General features: G+C 49.8%; 1 protein-coding gene across 1 annotated transcript in view; it reads right to left on the reverse strand.

Annotated features, from left to right (window-relative positions):
- Positions 1 to 18,819, reverse strand: part of UACA (uveal autoantigen with coiled-coil domains and ankyrin repeats) — a 59,207-nt gene extending 40,388 nt beyond the window's left edge. Inside the window, exon 1 of the mRNA XM_075896811.2 lies at positions 18,664 to 18,819. Coding sequence (XP_075752926.2) covers positions 18,664 to 18,720 — 57 coding nt within the window. The 5' untranslated portion in view covers positions 18,721 to 18,819. The remainder of the gene's footprint in view (positions 1 to 18,663) is intronic.
- Positions 18,820 to 19,142: the final 323 nt, after the last annotated feature.

The following is a 19,142-nucleotide window of genomic DNA, read 5'->3' on the forward strand; positions in this document are numbered from 1 at the left end:
TTCTGAAATTTGGCACCCCTCCCTCTCCAACATTTCCCCCCTCAGAAGCATGTCCTCAGCAATACCATACCATCAGAACTCTAGACAGCAGCACACATCCCAGGCCCACAGGACAAGGGACAAGAAAGAAATTCAGCAGGGAAGAGTCTACCCCAAATACCAAAGATAGTATTTAAAGTGGGGGTGTTAAATGTAGTTTCATCAACTTGTCAATAATCGGGGTAGCCGCAGCAGGGTTAGCGCCCTGACCAGGAGCTAACCCCGCTGGCGGCTCAGCCTTACCAGCTCTTAATACATTTAAAAAGCCGAGGTGCAGCATCTGGGACTGGGCGCATACCCGGTCCCCACCCCCCACCCCCGGGGGAGATGGTGCTGGGGAGAAACAGGCTTTTAAGCAAGCTCCCCATCTCCCTCCCCCCATCTCTGGTAGAGGCTTTTGCTTATTGGATTGTCAACTAGTTGCTTACATCCCTAATTTGAAGGCTAATAAGGTTTAATAAATTAGCTTTCATCCCCTTGTAACAGTGATATACAGGGATTCTGTTCTCAGAAGTGAGACAGCTGAAGAAGCTATTTAGACCAGACACCTAATAATCTGGCTACTGCTATAATCTTTTCTTCATGACAATGGAAAAACCTCCAACACCGATACTTCCAGTGATGCTGGAAATTGCAAGTTAGATTTTATTTTTCCAATGAAGGATGCATATTTATCTAATAGTAAGAGGTCCACAGTATACTGCTTCACTCAGAATCATTGGTACTTTTTCACTAAGTGCTCTTCAAGCCCATGTAAAAATAGTTCAGTCCACATAGGGATGTGAACAGATACTAACCGGTTACTCGGTAAGTATCTCCCTTATTTGGTATGCTTACTGGGTACCGGTTAACCAGTACCTGGGAAGCTGGTAGTTGCAGTCCTGTGGTGCAGGAAAGGGAAGGAAAAGAGCACAGGATCTCACTTAACTTAGCGGGAAGTAGGGATGTAAAATCCTGGTTAATTGAGTACTCTCCTAAACTACCCTGTACAATGGGAGAAGGGATGGAGCAGCAAGAAAGGCTACCTCTAGAGAGCAGAAAGCATTGAGAAACAGTAAGTTCATTACTACTCACACCACTACTTAGGTATTATTATGGATGGATCTTCATTCTCCTGTATTTGACTAGTTTTCTCCAATACACATGCTGCACCTTGTTTTGTGCAGCATTCCTGCTTTCCCACTCTTGTGTCTTAAAAATTGAGTGTGAAATTCAAGCATGTGCAAAGGGCCAGCACAAAGTCTATGCTCCACCTAAAGCCTAGTTTACACTACAGCAGGCCCTTGATCCAAGTTATGCAACTTCAGCTACACGATTCACATAGCTGAAGTCCATGTACTTAGATCTACTTATTTCAGTGCCTTTTCTGCAATGAGTCAATGGCAAACACTCTCCCTTTGACTTCACCTACACTTCCTGTTCTGGTGGAGTACTGGAGTCGACAGGAGAACTCTCGGCAGTTGATTTATCATGTCTGTATCTATCATGTCCAGTATCTATCATTGCATGTCTGTATTTATCATGTCCATGCAATAAATTGATACCCGCTGGATTGATGTGATGTAGTGTAGTGTAGACATGCCTTTAGTCCTCTAGTTTGTATGGCCACCCTGCATAGAGGTGACTATAAGGAGATTTGTAGTAGTAGCTCAACTCAGATCCACCCTCAGAAGATGAAACCTGCGGTATTTCCACTGAGGTCTGAATAGCCGCAACCCTGAGAAAGTGCTTGCTGGCTGTATAAGCTTTTAAAATGACCCCCTTAGAAACCACCTCCGATAGTCACAGATGTCTCCTGAACAGCAGAATAAAAACACATACACTAAAGTCATTCCATGGAAGACTGACATTGTAATTAGTCCATGAGTAGAATATCTTCTCCCCAATTGGTGTCTCAAATTAGGTAACTGAATACACAATTAAATTAAATAGGAACCAATAGGAGCTGTCTGAAAGAACTGTAACAACCAACTAGTGCCTGATGTCTCCCCTAACACGTTCAAGAAACAGAAAATGGTTTAAAAATAAACCAGTGCAGGCACACTGATGATAAACTAAATAGAAGAGCAACTGAGAAAGTCCAGTATGACCGCTTTTTGCATTATAAAACAGCTTAAGCAGGTGGCAATTGGATGTTAATGCATTTGTTTGCCAGAAGGTGAGAAAATGAACACTATTCAGTAAATCCCATCTAATTACTTACAGCTGAGAGCCGCTACTAATTTACGCTTACCCTGCATATTATGGCTTCAGAGGTAATGAAAGGTGTTTTCTCGCTCATTTCCTTGCAACTCTGAAACATGCTCTCTCCTTCCCCAACCTCTGTATTGCTCAAGAGTTGATTTAAAGCATTGAATTTCAAGGAAAGATGGCCAACCGTTTAAATAGAAGCATTTTAAAAGGTGATAAAAAGCCTTACTACTAATCCTGCCCTAACAATGTTCTTTAGAATTAAGGGGACCTTCACAAAACTTCCCTCCTTGCTCTTTCAAGGAGTGAATAAATGAGGGGCCGGCCAGTAGAGGTCCTTGAAGGCACTCGCAGTACATATGGAGCAGAGAACAATTACTAGTCTTGCTGTTCTGGATAAAGAAACAGCATGGTCTCAAATTACCCAGAAGTAGCAGAAAGGACACACAGCTACTGAGAATGTGAGAAACCCAGGGTGATCGCTGCAATACAGCTAGTTATTTATAGCCTACCCTTGTAGATTGTATAGAGGTTTTCAGATTTGACTATTACAGCCACAATTACCAGGTCCAACAGATAGTTTAAAAAAAAAAAGTTATGCCCAGAGGGCTTCAGTTTGTATCTCCCGGGTGCTGTTCCTCATTACATAGTAGACTGACAGCAGCAGAACGTTCTCTAAGATCATGTTTGAGAGTCTATTCGGAGAGCAATGTTCCTGCTAAGGTGCACCCCTGCATGGCTGCGCACAAAAAATGCTTTCCATGCGGCAGGCGGCTGCTCCGGTGGGCGGGGCCAGCTAACAATGTGGTGAGGAAGCCACTGGGGAAGGGGGCCAGGATCTGCCAGAGCCACATGGTGGTAAGGGAGAGAGGCCTGCTCCCGTGGCCGGGGCTACCATGTGGCGGGGGGCCAGGCCTGTTCTGACAGCTAGGGCCGGGCGGGACATACCACATGGCCAGAGGGGCGGGGTCTGCTTTGGCAGCCAGGAATGTGTGTGTGTTAATAAATTGGGTGCCACTGGGCACACATCCAAACCAGCACATATGACCTCAATATTGGTGCACAAGTCAAAACTCACTCCGCGCATGGTTGGAAAATCTTAGAGGGAACACTGACACAGAGCCCTGCAAGTTTGCAGATATCTGCTTTATGTTCGCTGATATCCACGGCTCATTGGACACAGATGCAGATCTCCAGCTATTCGCTTAGGCTGTGTCCAGACTCAGGGATTTTTTCGGGAAAAGTAGCCTTTTTCCACAAAAACTTCACCTGCGTCTAGACTGCAGCCGCGTTCTTTCGAAATTAAATCGAAAGAATGCGGCTTTTCTTTCAACGGCGGTAAACCTCATTTCACGAGGAAGAACGCCTTCTTTCGAAAGTGCTTCTTTCGAAAGAAGGCGTTCTTGAATGTAAATAGGGCTTCTTCGAAAGAGAGCATCCAGACTCACTGGGTGCTTTCTTTCGAAAAAGCAGCTTGCTCTTTCGAAAGTTCCGCGTGCAGTCTAGACGCTCTCTTTCGAAAGAGGCTTGCAGTCTAGACATCGCCACAGTCACACCCCCTGTCTACTCAGCAGAGGCAGCTAATAGAGCATCTCCCTGCTCACTTGTTTTAGTTAGGATCTTGAGATGCTCTCCCATCGTTAATGCCTGAAAGATGACAATGACAATGGCAGAAAATATCCCTTCTCCCCCAGTCTGTCTCCAGACTCTTCACAACAAACACATACAGTTTAAAGGCACCACGTAAGGCTTTAATGCCCGCTGAGATCCAGCAAAAGGAAAATAAGCCACCAAAAGGGAGTTTCGGTAGCATTGAGGTACATTTTAAAAGTGACATTTTACTGAATGAAATGACAAATCACCACAAAAGGCAGCCCACATATTACCCAGTTATTTTGATGCTAAACTCAATTATGTTTACTGAACCATGATCTCTTCAGTTTGTCTCCACGGGTCACAAACTTGTAACATATCACAAGCACACTGTAGAAATTGGAGTGGCAGATGGGTGTGGCAGAACAGGCACAGCAGTTAGATGTTTAGAAGCAGAGTGGAAGACAGGTGTGTGTCAGTTCTTCTCAAAAACCTTAATTCCATGTCACAGAGCAGAATAAGAATCTCTACAGAACAGGATGAATCCAGTATAAAAAATAATTAGCAGTGTTGACTTTTGAGGTTTCAGGATTGAGTAGTGCACACCTGATACTGCTATTGAACAAGGCCATTAACAGACTCAAGACAACGAACCTCAAGACAAGAAGGCATGAATTTTGCAGCAATTTCCGTAAGATGCAGGTTCTGGAGCACAAAAATATATATATCTCCACATGGCCAGTGTTCCAGCCATTTTAATTTTTAATGGAGAAAAACCTTTTCTAATATCAACTTCAAGCTAAAAATTTCAGACTCCTCCCTTTTTACAACTTGTTGTTCATACCTACTGAGAAATGAATAGTATTTGTTTACATCCTCTTGCTTCCTCCTACTTACTAGCCCAGACTTGCATGTTTCTTGGCTTGGTAGAAGTTCATTGGCTTCTCTGCCAACTCATTCTGGCATAAAGATAAGTCAGCACACAGACCCTTTTATTTAAGGAAAATGGGCAATTGGTTTCTCAACTGATTTATTCAACTTTCACATCAGACTGGACATGAAACTGGGCAAGCATCAATAGCCAAACGCACTGTTGGTTTTGACTTTAGTACTTTATACCATGAGTCAACAGCTACATTTTCCATTTAAGCAAGGACTAGATGGCATTCCTTCCCTTTCTACACTAGGAGTAGGAAAAGTACAGGCCTTATACTCTTACCAATCTTTCACTAAGTCATTTTCATCAGTGATCCTTGTGTTGTCACCCACAAGCTATATGCATTACACCTATTTAAAAGGCTTTTTAAAATTCTCCAGAACCCAAAAGAATGAAACTCTACAACAATAGCTGCAAAGTCAAAACCTTCAATGGTGCCTTCTCTTTCCAGTAGACAATTGGTTGGATTTGTCCTTACCAGATGTCATCTCACACATTGCCAGTACTGTATTCTCCCCCCTCCCTCCCCATACGCAAGAGGCAGAAATTGCGGCAGACCTTCTCTTTCAGTCTCAGCAATCAGTTTACACTATGATCAAGGCAATAAACTGCTTGTATTGCAAAGGTCAGAGTACATTTGCCTTTGAATTAAACTGACATTGGAAACATTCACCTGTAAATTTATACAGAGAAATTATTCCATACTGTTGCTTTACAAGAACGAATAATAAAGAGTTTGATTTAAAAACCCTCTTGGCGTGGTTTGAAGAGATTAAAGAGGAACAGGATGGCCGGAGATTGTCATGACAAGTGACACTGGGAACAAGTTTCAAACACTCCTATTTCCACCAGCTGTTATTTCTGTCAAAGTACAGAACAGTGTAAGCTAGTTCCCTTCCCTACCTCCACGCTGGTAAGGAGACTCGCAGGCCTGCTACATTTTCACATCTACCACCTATTTCAACAAAGAACTGACATTTACAATAGCCTTCTAGAGTGGAATGTTTTAGATGTAGATCTCCATCCTGTAATTAATATCGGACAATGTAAGACATCTCTGCTAATGGCTGGATAAATAAGACATTCACAGTTTGTGTTTTCTTTCAGCTAAGAACTTACGGCAATCAGCCTTCCCTGCTTGAGAGAACACTGTAAAAAAGCTTCAAGACAGACAAGGAAAAGAGCATTTACTTTAAAAACTGCGATGTCGATGTCAGACACAAGCTCTGGAACCCTGGTAGAGGAGTTAAGTAGGTTGGGATTAACTGAAGGAAGAATGTTTGTTATCAAGTACTGCATCAGCCACTCCGTTACCCTGACAATGAATATCAGCCTGACAGGCCTATCTATCATCCAAGTCATCCCATTTACCCTTTTTAAATATTGTCCTAACATTAGTTTCCTTCCTATCTTCTGGGATTTTCCCAGCATTCCAAGATTTATGAAAAAACATCTTGGATGCAAGTTACCTAGACCTGCTGATTTAAATGTCTAACTTTAACAGCTTCTGTTTAACATCCTCCTCAGATGCGAGTGGAATGCAAAGAGCATTAGGACCATATCATCTGTCCCGCGCCCCCCTCCATAACAGAAATATTTAATGTAGAAAAGACAGTGTTCATAATTCTCAGTGTGCACATTTTACTCAATGAGCAGCAGCAGTCAAAAAAGCAAACAGAATGTTAGGAATCCTTTTAAAAGGCATAGAGAATAAGACAGCAAATATCTTATTGCCTCTATATCAATCCATGCACAAAGAACTGGCTGAAAAGCCAGCTTCCCACAGGTACCAGTTTCCGCCTCCCCCCTGCACAGCTGCGTCTCGATCAGAGCATATCTACACTAGGAAATTTCAAAATATCTCCTGGAATAATAGAATCAAAATAACGTTATTCTGAGGAAAGCAGGAGTACAGATTTTGAAATAACAGGCTTGGTAATATGGACTATTATTATTAGTTCAAAATAACTTCCTACTGTCGACCAGGGCTCAGAGGCAGTAGCTTGGGGACAGGTGGCTCTGCGGGAGCTCAGGAGGAACCAATTGGGAGGCAGTGGGGGGAAGGGAGGTGGCAGGCGGTTCCGCACAAGCTTGCTCCCCATGGGCACAGGCTCCAGCCTCCATTCTTGCTGCCTCTGATAGAAGCAGCAATTTAGGATTAACTGATGAGTTCAGTACACAAGTGAATGGTTAACCTTACCGGATGATGCTTACCAGTTATGGTAAACCAGCAGTCCAGTCAGGCCACCCCACCCCATTAAAGCAGTTAACCGGTTAAACATGACATTTACAACAAGGCAGAATTTTGGCTCCATGAGTCCACTCATAAGAGAACAAAACTGAAATCTTGCGATTCAGGGAAGAGACAGACAGACACACTACTGAAGTTTCTTTACCCAGAGGCTACGTCTACACTGGCCCCTTTTCCGGAAGGGGCATGTTAATTTCAGCGATCATAATAGGGAAATGCGTGGGGGATTTAAATATCCCCCGCGGCATTTAAATAAAAATGTCCGCCGCTTTTTTCCGGCTTTTAGAAAAGCCGGAAAAGAGCGTCTACACTGGCCCCGATCCTCCGGAAAAAAAGCCCTTTTCCGGAGGATCTTATTCCTACTTTGAAGTAGGAATAAGATCCTCCGGAAAAGGGCGCTTTTTCCGGAGGATCGGGGCCAGTGTAGACGCTCTTTTCCGGCTTTTCTAAAAGCCGGAAAAAAGCGGCGGACATTTCTATTTAAATGCCGCGGGGGATATTTAAATCCCCCGTGCATTTCCCTATTATGATCGCTGAAATTAACATGCCCCTTCCGGAAAAGGGGCCAGTGTAGATGTAGCCAGAGAGAAATACTTTAAAACTCAGTTCCCATTTTGGATGCTCTAACTGTGGCCTGCTGAGCCAGTTGGCAACAACATTCAGGTGATCAGTCAGAACAGCAGACCCTGTTCCCATTGTCTGTTGATGAACGGTACGGCCGAAGCACTGTCTGTCATGACAGGTACCTGAGCACTGAGACTATACTAGATTGCTGTGAGCTCTCGCCAGTCTTTGCTGACTTGCTTTCTTCTTCTTTCACAGTCCTTGACTGCATGCAAATAACTGGAGAATACTCAAGGGATATACCTTTCTAAGGGGCGGATAAGAGATTGTTTTGGCAGGGATAAAAAGAAGCTCTGTAGTAGCCACATGAGCACAGACTAAGAATATCCACATGGAGGCCACTGATCTCAAAAGAGAAAGCAGCTGAAAGGGTGGGTTGTTTTGATAAGATTTCTCCCCCTCTCTAGTCTTTCTTGCAATAAACTGACCAATCCCACTCAGACTGGGAACACACAGAATGCTAGCTAACTCTCACAAAGCCGGGGTCTGCAGCATCCTTGTTGCTCACTTGTATAGCGTACAACTGATTCTGGATTAGGGATGTTAAAATGTGTTAATAAATTACACACAAAGGCTACACCACCAGCTTCTCCCTACCGCCCCGCTCCTAGGGAGCCAGCTGCCACCCACACGCTGCTGCCTCTTATACAGAGGCAGCAGTGCAGGGTGGCAGCCAGCTTTCCAGGAGCGGGTCAAGAGCCTGTGTGTAACCGTGATATTAACCGATAAGCCCAGAGTATATGGGAGGGCTTGACTAAGGCATCTGTAGACCTCCACAGTAGCGCTCAATACTCAGTACAGGTTTCCTGAAAGTCTGTTCTGTGTTGATGTGTTTTATTTCTTTAATTTTTTGCGGTTTTTAGACCTGATTTGGAGTGCTGGCCTTCCTCCCGGAGCAAGGAGAATTCCCCTTAAAGCAGCGGGTAGGCTCTCTCAGAGAAACAGCACACGTCTGTGGCATGGGCTCTGCAACACCAAATTGCCAATGCTGCTTTCTGGGCGGGCGAGCATGTACTGAAGAATGCCTGCACTGCTGCGCTCCAGAAGGGTAAATGGGACTGGGCTGCTGCGAATTATCTGCACTGCAGAGTGAGAGTTTGAGGGAAGAACATTTCACTTTGTGCCTCTTCGGGTACGTCCAGCCTGCAGTAACACCCCTCACAGCTGTGACACTCAGAGCCCAGGCCAATGGGACCTGGGCAGACAGGGCTCCAACTGCAGGGCGAAATATTGCAGTGCAGGCTTTAAGTCTCGGCCAGCGCTGGGCGCTCAGACTCTCCTCTCCCAGGGGATTGCAGAGCCCAGGCTCCTGCCCAAGCTGGAACATCCACTCTGCAACATTTATCCTTGCAGCCTAAGCCCGCAGACCCAGGCTGGCCACAGCCATGCTCAGGGCTCACCAAGCGGCGGTGAGCCCTGCGCAGAGCGCGGATCAATCTGCACCGGCTCTCCCGGGTTGTAATCTACTCGTCACGGGCAAGTAGATTACATTAATTGTCGAGCCCTGGCCATGCTGCACGTGGACCCTTGAGCCCAGCTCTTCAGGTGGAAGGGACTGGGGGGGTTGTGTGTATACACCAGGGCTATGTCTACACGGCCCTCGTTTTGCACAAAAAATATGCAGAAGAGGCAAAGCGTGGAATATCACTGCGCCTCATTCACATCATTAAAGAGGCTCTGTTTTTGCGCAAGAGGCTTTTGCACAAAAAGGAGCCATCTACACAGCTCCTTTTTGTGCAAAAACCTCCTCTTGCACAAGAGCCGGCTCTTGCGCAAGAGGGGGGTTTTGTGCAAAAAGGAGCTGGATACACAGCTCCTTTTTGCACAAAAGCCTCTTGCGCAAAACAGAGCTTCATTATGCGAATTAGGTGCGGCAATATTCCACGCTTTGCTTCGTTTACATATTTTTTGCGCAAAACGAGCAGTGTAGACATAGCCCAGGAGCACCAGAACATACGCAAGAGTGAACCAAGGCCCCATCCCCTGCTCTTCCTCTTCTCCCTAAGACTCCACCCCTGACCAGGGATGTCAGAAATCATGTGTAACCCACACACCGAGGGGCTCGTCTACATTGGCCCCTTTTCCGGAAGGGGCATGGTAATTCTTGAAATCGCAATAGCGCCCTTTTCTGGAGGATCTTATTCCTACTTCAAAGTAGGAATAAGATCCTCCGGAAAAGGGCTTTTTTTCCGGAGGATCGGGGCCAGTGTAGACGCTCTTTTCCGGCTTTTCTAAAAGCCGGAAAAAAGCGGCGGACATTTTTATTTAAATGCCGCGGGGGATATTTAAATCCCCCGTGCATTTCCCTATTGCGATTTCAAAAATTACCATGCCCCTTCCGGAAAAGGGGCCAGTGTAGACGTAGCCCTAGTGTGGTTACTGAGCAATGCAAGTGGTACCTAGACCACAGCAACAGTTAAGACCAAGAGATCTCTACAGCCTCTTCAGGGCTGCTACATCCCCACTCCCAACACACCCACGGAGAGCGGACAGAACCCCACCGTAACAGCTATGCTGTGTCTGGGAGGTGCAGAGCGCAGGTACAAGCCCAGCAGAAGCAGATGGAAACCAGGAGGCAGAGTGTGACTCGCGCAGGCCGCCTTCCAACTGAGGGACACAAGCCGTAGCATCAACCTGCCCTTCGGCCTGGTCTACACTAAGGAGTTAGTGACATAGCTGGGTCACACTCAGGGATGTGAAAAATCCACACCCACAGGACATAGTTAAACCAGCCTAATCCCGGCTTTAGAAGGTACTAGGTTGACTAAAGAAGCCTTACATCAGCCTAGCTTTTGCCTTGCAGGGCGGCAGATTCCCTATGCCAACAGTAGAACCCATCCCATCAGTGTAGGTAGTACCTATACCTAAGTTTCTCCAAGCTGCGCAGCCATGCAGCAGCCTATTAAGTACCGCGCAGGCACTCAGGGCTGTGGGGCAGGAGGAGAGACCCCTGCCACAGCCCCAACTCAGGCCTGGCTAAGGAACAGGTGCCCCTGCCACACTCACCCGAGATGCACTTTAGGCAGCGAGGGGAAAGTACACAGTTTGCCACATTCCTCCCTCTAGCTGGGAAGTGCAGGGGGAGGATGAACCTAGACCTGTCTTCTGGGGTACATGTGCCTGGAGCTGCGGCAGCCATATAGAGGTGCTTCTCACCTGGCCCCACCCCAGAGCAATGATTTAAATGAAGAAAAAACTGATTTACGGAACTGAGCAACATCAGACAAATCATTACATAAAGAAATGTGGAGGAAAAAGTCATCTATAACGAAGTACAGCAATATCCTCAGAACTTGCTTTTCATTCTTTCAGAATTCTGATTCTTGAATATGAAGATAAGGGGAGAGCAATTGTTTTAAATCAGCAAAAAACCATCAGCCAATAAACTTTATTGATCTAACAGTCTGTCCCTCAGCCCATACATGTAGAGTCATCAAAACAGGAACTGCTTACCATTTTTCAGCACATCAAAAAGCTTGTCCTCAGAACAGGCATTTTAATTACCCAAAAGGCTCAACAATTCAATTTACAGTTCAGCTTTCAGGAACTTTCTTTTTAAGCCATATATGCTTTACAGAAGCATGGCAGAATTATTCGAGATACATTATGAACTAACCAAAACTAGGATAACCTAGAGGTGGTATTTCCCATTTTAATCTAGTTAAGGATGTCTGGACCTGGTTCAGTTTGAGTACCACGTTTGGGATAAGAAAAACACATCTTACTAAAGAGAATTATATTGAGCCACGCATATGTATTGAAAGTTTCACTCCTCTTATTTTGGTGTAAACAGTACAATACAGCATGCCACAATTTGTTCTAAGAAATTATTAGAACCAACAACCAAAATTGTTGGCACTTAATTCTTATCAATATATTAACACAGTAAAAGAAAGTGAAAGTGTTTGCACAATTGGATTAAAGGTTCACAGGGATTTACATATTGGTAGATTGGACCACACATCCACATACTCCAATACTCTGCATCTAGCAATGACCAGTGCCTAATGATTCTGTTCTGAAGACAAAAAACACTCAGTTAAAGACAATAGTGGAGATTTACATAGCAAGGTGGGAATTTTTTTCCTGAATCTTCTAGAAAAGAACGCTTAAAAAACCCCACATATTTTGGACCACCACCACCGTCAGTGGTCACAATTATCCATCCATCTCTTTCAACATTCTGCACAGAATACCAATTTTGACCTCTCACAGCAGAATTCTCAGACTGTGCAATGAATAAAGTATTCTCTCTTTTTATGAGTGCTAATGTGGTTTAATTTAGATTTCTTCCTCATTCAGCCCCTCCTCCCCCAAAATATCTTCCCCACTCTACCAGTGCAGGATGAGTGTAAAGTAATTTGTTTTTAAATAGGCCCTTTATTTGGACTCCAAGTCCCCTCAAATTCTTCTTTAAACAATGATCACTGAACTTTCATATGTGCCAATGTCAATCGTTTCCAACTATCTTTGATGTCCTACTCCAGACAGACACGCTCAGCCTCCACTAAATCTTTCAGGCAAGGCAGACAACTGGAACCAGATGTGGACATACCAGCAGTCAATGATATAATTTCAGTAGTTTCTCTTAAAGATATCCAAGATATCTATTCTTAACCGCCATTGCTTCAAGTAAGTGACCTTTCACCACAAGCACTCCTACCGCTTTTCCCCCCTGGAACTCCAGAGCCCATCAGTACGCGTGTGACGGTCATGCTATTTTTGTCAACAAGCATTACCTTACATTTGTACAAGTTAAGTTGCATCTGCCACCAATGTTATTGGGCACTGTGTTTAAATCTTCTGTTTTTAAATTTGTTTTCAGGAAATTGCTCGCTCATTTGTAGCGTATCAATACAGAATTGACAGGCATATTGAACTGTTTCCAAAAATACAATGCTAAAGGATTATTTAAGTCAGCCTTGTTGAGATATTTTCAATAAATATTAGTTTTCCACCTAAAATGTAGTGGCTAAGTCTCAATATAAAACACTATTTTAGATTTAGCCACAAAATAAAACTTTACAAGACTGAAAAAATATATTTATAAAGCTTCACGATATATTGCACACCAAAAGGTAACTATAATGTGCTGAGAAGTCACACAAACAATATTGACCAGAACTGATGAGGATGGTGCAATTATTAGAACTGAACTCTATTGAGAAAGTCACTAGCAATGAACTCTATACTTCTAAACTACATGATTTAATGAAAAAAAAATCACTTGTCTGACAAAACACTTCTGAAGATGCATAATAAAGTATTCCAATTCTGGCTCAACAGATGTGAAAACAATCAAAAAAAATAATGCACAGAGTGTATTCAGGAGATTGCTTTATTAAAGCTGAGAAGTTATTAAACAAAACTAGATGGGCGGACTGAGATCAAAGCTTGCTCCATATTTTCCATTATAAAAAGACATTAATTAGTGCATGAGCACAATGACATTCCTCCTTGTTTCCTACACACTTCCCAGTCCTCCCATTTTACTGTTGCTTTCCCTCCCACACTAAGCTTTATGAGGATCGTGCTCCTCTATACCCCTACAAACTGTCCTCCCCATTAACCAATTAATAAGCTCACTTCTCGTCAAGTGTTGAGCACGTCATTTCACTGAGACTGGGCATATGTAGCTATATTCGTAGAACACTCTAAAACAGGGGTGGTGAACCTAAGGCCCGGGGGTTGGACGTGGCCCCCAGGCTTGTCTGGACCTGGCCCCCAAAGTCAGGGGTCCCCCCCAGCGAAGGGCTAGAGCACACAAAATCTACTAGCCGGTAACACACCCACCCACCCCGGGCTCAGGTGTGTAAGAGGAATGTCTTTCAAGGCCTCAGTCAGGGGCCACATCAGTGTGGGGGGTTGTTGTTTCACCCTTGTGTTCAGCCCCCAACTGATTTTTCTGCAAGTCAGCGGACCCCAACCCAAAAAAGGATCCCCACCCCTGCTCTAAAATAATAAAATCCTCTGTGTGATGCTATAACAACTATTAGTATACAATGAGTACAAGAAATCTGACTACCGGAAAAAGCTGCCAATCCCCAACTGTTTAACTTCAACAAATAAAGAAACTTGGACGGAATAAACTAATACACAACCTCTTTTCGCCAATGATGCAGAGAGATTCAGTAGCCATTGCTGTTTCTTGATGCACAACTAATCTTTTGCATTTCATTTGTTCCAAAATAAGGATCAGTATCCTCACTTGAATTCCTAGTGTAACTTACAGGAATGCAGAACTGAACCACTCAAAAACTCTACAGCATCAGCACATCTTGGAATCTCAAGAATGTACGAGATTTAGGGTTGAATGCTGCTGCGACCACCTCTAAACATGAGCAACTGACACCAATAAGATTGCATACATCTTGAGAACCTACGAAAATCCATTTACTATTGGTGAATAAGGCACTTTCCTTGACAGGAGGTGGTAGATGGTATGCTGAGCGCTCAGTTTAGTAGAATATAGCTTTTTATTGTAAGTAGTTCTTACACCCTACAGTTCCAAAGTTAGCCTCTCAACATGAAACACAACCGCACTGTTTAACTGGGTCTGAAACCATTCATGTGACTGAATGGGCTGCTTAAAGCTTTCCCAAGAAGCAACCCCATCAAGAAGTTAACAAGACTGATAACAGCAGTTATTCAAATCTTTGAAGATAGCAGAGAAATTGACACTAATTCTTTCAATTTCATTCTACTACTGCTTAAGAAAGATCTGAAAAGCACCACAGGCAGGCAGTGAGGCTACTCACTAAGAACCATCTTTCAAAAATATCGAAGCTGTGGGAGAGTTCCTATCTGGAAAAAAAGGCTCAAAAAACAAGGATGAGAAAGGAAGTACCTTTCCCCCCTTCTAGGGTCTAGAAGCAGGGAGGAGGGGAAGGGTTTGGATTTGTTGGATACCTACTAACCAAAATTCTAATACAATAATTATAAAAAAAAAAAGAGAGAGATCCCAAGAGACAGTAACTCAGCAGGATTCCCATTCTCTTCCCTTCAACAGCAGTTACCAACAGTGCCTGGAATTCTCAGTGGCATTTCCCTTTACCCATATTAACAGCCACCCACACAGTTTTCCACAGCAAACTTATAAACTACACTTTGTAAACCTGGTAAATAGTTCAGGGCCTGATTATCTCGAAGTTATGCACTAATTTAATAACTAGTACCGACAACACACCTCAATTTTTTAAATTGACACTCATTGTGCACCATATAATCATCTGCTGCCATCTTCATTTAGCTAGGAATACAAATTCTTCATTTCTGTAAGTGCCAAATCACACTAGCAATAGCAATAGCGATTTCATATCACTCAATTCCTTTTTAGAATGGAAATTACTGTTCAGTCGTGATTAGTGATTTATAATCTCAAAAAAAGCAATTTAATCATAAACCAAGCTAATCTCAACTTTTAAAAATAGCTTGCTGGGGCAAATGAATCACATTTACCATCGGACTGTACTTGACCTAAATCCCCTTTCTTATTTGCTTTCAAAATTGTCTATATTGAATACCAATGTTGTGATTTACTAAAGCATTTCTTAACATTCGGGTATCACCATGTGATATTTGCTCTGAAAAAGCAAACTATTGTAAAGATGACTTCTACTGACTATCACAAAATAGTGTAAGGCTATTACTCCTGAATGTATCTACTAGGTAACAATGCGAAACATGGTACTTCCATAAAGAGAAGAATTAGCATTATACCAAGCAAGATTCCAGAGTCCAGTTCCCCAGACGCCAAGGCTGCCTTTCAGAGTATTTCTACATCTCTTTCCAATAAGCCACATTTCCAAGTGTGGAGTAGACACAAGTTTCCTTAGAGATAAAAACGCATTCCCAGTGCATGTCCGGTCTATTGAAACACTATCTAGTGATCTTTACAAGAAGGGACAAAATCCTGCATGCGGGGCTCTGGTGAGCTGGCAGGGGACAGAGAATCCTGCCCCATGCACAAACCCTCCCAGCACAGCCCTCGCCCCACTGCCGCCCCCATTCCTCCAGCCCTCCCCCCATCGCTCTGCGGCCCCCCTGCTACACCCCACAGCCCTCCCCCACACTGCTCCATGCCCCCAGCCAAAAGCACAGAGCCCCCCCACTGATCATCATACAGCCCAGCCCTCTACCCGCAGCCCCTGACACCCCATGGCCCCTGCAGCCTGGCCCCATACACTGCCCCCCAACCCCCCCCCCGCGGCCCGGCCCCACACACTGCCCCCCAACTCACACCCCCCCCCGCGGCCCGGCCCCCACACTGCCCCCCCAACTCGCACCTCCCCCCGCAGCCCGGCCCCACACACTGCCCCCCCCAACTCGCACCTCCCCCCACAGCCCGGCCCCACACACTGCCCCCCAACTCGCACCTCCCCCCGCAGCCCCGCCCCACACACTGCCCCCCAACTCGCACCTCCCCCCGCAGCCCGGCCCCACACACTGCCCCCCAACTCGCACCTCCCCCCACAGCCCCGCCCCACACACTGCCCCCCAGCTCGCACCTCCCCCCGCGGCCCGGCCCCACACACTGCCCCCCAACTCGCACCTCCCCCCGCGGCCCCGCCCCACACACTGCCCCCCAGCTCGCACCTCCCCCCGCGGCCCGGCCCCACACACTGCCCCCCCAACTCGCACCTCCCCCCACAGCCCGGCCCCACACACTGCCCCCCAACTCGCACCTCCCCCCGCAGCCCGGCCCCACACACTGCCCCCCAACTCGCACCTCCCCCCGCAGCCCCGCCCCACACACTGCCCCCCAACTCGCACCTCCCCCCGCAGCCCGGCCCCACACACTGCCCCCCCACTCGCACCTCCCCCACAGCCCGGCCCCACACACTGCCCCCCAACTCGCACCTCCCCCACAGCCCGGCCCCACACACTGCCCCCCCAGCTCGCACCTCCCCCCACAGCCCCGCCCCACACACTGCCCCCCCAGCTCGCACCTCCCCCCACAGCCCCGCCCCACACACTGCCCCCCAACTCGCACCTCCCCCCACAGCCCGGCCCCACACACTGCCCCCCCAGCTCGCACCTCCCCCCGCAGCCCCGCCCCACACACTGCCCCCCCAGCTCGCACCTCCCCCCGCAGCCCCGCCCCACACACTGCCCCCCAACTCGCACCTCCCCCCGCAGCCCGGCCCCACACACTGCCCCCCCAGCTCGCACCTCCCCCCGCAGCCCCGCCCCACACACTGCCCCCCAACTCGCACCTCCCCCCACAGCCCGGCCCCACACACTGCCCCCCAACTCGCACCTCCCCCCGCAGCCCCGCCCCACACACTGCCCCCCCACTCGCACCTCCCCCCGCAGCCCCGCCCCACACACTGCCCCCCCAGCTCGCACCTCCCCCCGCAGCCCCGCCCCACACACTGCCCCCCCAGCTCGCACCTCCCCCCGCAGCCCCGCCCCACACACTGCCCCCCCAGCTCGCACCTCCCCCCGCAGCCCCGCCCCACACACTGCCCCCCCAGCTCGCACCTCCCCCCGCAGCCCCGCCCCACACACTGCCCCCCCAGCTCGCACCTCCCCCCGCAGCCCCGCCCCACACACTGCCCCCCAACTCGCACCTCCCCCCACAGCCCCGCCCCACACACTGCCCCCCAACTCGCACCTCCCCCCACAGCCCGGCCCCACACACTGCCCCCCAGCTCGCACCTCCCCCCGCAGCCCCGCCCCACACACTGCCCCCCCACTCGCACCTCCCCCCGCAGCCCCGCCCCACACACTGCCCCCCCAGCTCGCACCTCCCCCCGCAGCCCCGCCCCACACACTGCCCCCCCAGCTCGCACCTCCCCCCGCAGCCCCGCCCCACACACTGCCCCCCAACTCGCACCTCCCCCCGCAGCCCCGCCCCACACACTGCCCCCCAACTCGCACCTCCCCCCGCAGCCCCGCCCCACACACTGCCCCCCAACTCGCACCTCCCCCCGCAGCCCCGCCCCACACACTGCCCCCCAACTCGCACCTCCCCCCGCAGCCCGGCCCCACACACTGCCCCCCAACTCACACCTCCCCCCGCAGCCCCGCCCCACACACTGCCCCCCAACTCGCACCTCCCCCCGCAGCCCCGCCCCACACACTGCCCCCCAACTCGCACCTCCCCCCGCAGCCCGGCCCCACACACTGCCCCCAACTCACACCTCCCCCCGCAGCCCCGCCCCACACACTGCCCCCCAACTCGCACCTCCCCCCGCAGCCCGGCCCCACACACTGCCCCCCCAGCTCGCACCTCCCCCCGCAGCCCCGCCCCACACACTGCCCCCCAACTCGCACCTCCCCCGCGGCCCCGCCCCACACACTGCCCCCCCAGCTCGCACCTCCCCCCGCAGCCCCGCCCCACACACTGCCCCCCAACTCGCACCTCCCCCCGCAGCCCGGCCCCACACACTGCCCCCCAACTCGCACCTCCCCCCGCAGCCCGGCCCCACACACTGCCCCCCAACTCGCACCTCCCCCCGCAGCTCCGCCCCACACACTGCCCCCCAACTCGCACCTCCCCCCGCAGCCCCGCCCCACACACTGCCCCCCAACTCGCACCTCCCCCCGCAGCCCCGCCCCACACACTGCCCCCCAACTCGCACCTCCCCCCGCAGCCCGGCCCCACACACTGCCCCCCAACTCGCACCCCCCCCCGCAGCCCGGCCCCACACACTGCCCCCCAACTCGCACCTCCCCCCGCAGCCCCGCCCCACACACTGCCCCCCAACTCGCACCTCCCCCCGCAGCCCGGCCCCACACACTGCCCCCCAACTCGCACCTCCCCCCGCAGCCCCGCCCCACACACTGCCCCCCAACTCGCACCTCCCCCCGCAGCCCCGCCCCACACACTGCCCCCCAACTCGCACCTCCCCCCGCAGCCCCGCCCCACACACTGCCCCCAACTCGCACCTCCCCCCGCAGCCCCGCCCCACACACTGCCCCCCAACTCGCACCTCCCCCCGCAGCCCCGCCCCACACACTGCCCCCCAACTCGCACCTCCCCCCGCAGCCCCGCCCCACACACTGCCCCCCCCCCCGGACTCACGGCGGCGGTGCCCGCCAACACTTCGTGCCGCCTCAGGCGGGACTTGAGACTCTTCATGCTGCTGCCGGGCGGCACCGCGACTCTGCAGGCGCGCGGCCCCGAGCCTGCTGCGCGGTCCAGCGGCGCCGCCCCTCCGCCCGCCGCAGCCAATCGCCGGCCCCCGGCCCCTCGCGCCCGCCAATGGGAACGGGGCGCGGGGGCGGGACTTCCCCCTTTGAAAAAGGCTCGGTGAGCCTCACCTGGGCGAGGGCGGGGCTCGCGCACCTGGCCGCTCAGAGCCCCGCCCCCTGGGCAGCGGCCGCGGCAGGCCTAGAGCGCGGCCGCTAGGGGGCGCCGCAGCAGCAGCTCCCCAGCGCTCCCTGCAGTGTGCGTGGGGGGACGGCGGGTCCCTGCTCCTCCCTGCTGTGTTGGGGGGGCTGCTTTCTGCAGTGTTATGTGGGGGGGGTGGCTCCTCCCTGCTGTGTTTGGGGGAGGGGCTG

Source organism: Pelodiscus sinensis, chromosome 14 (genome assembly GCF_052426305.1).
Source record: "Pelodiscus sinensis isolate ZL-2025 chromosome 14, ASM5242630v1, whole genome shotgun sequence".
Classification (NCBI taxonomy): Eukaryota; Metazoa; Chordata; order Testudines; family Trionychidae; genus Pelodiscus; species Pelodiscus sinensis.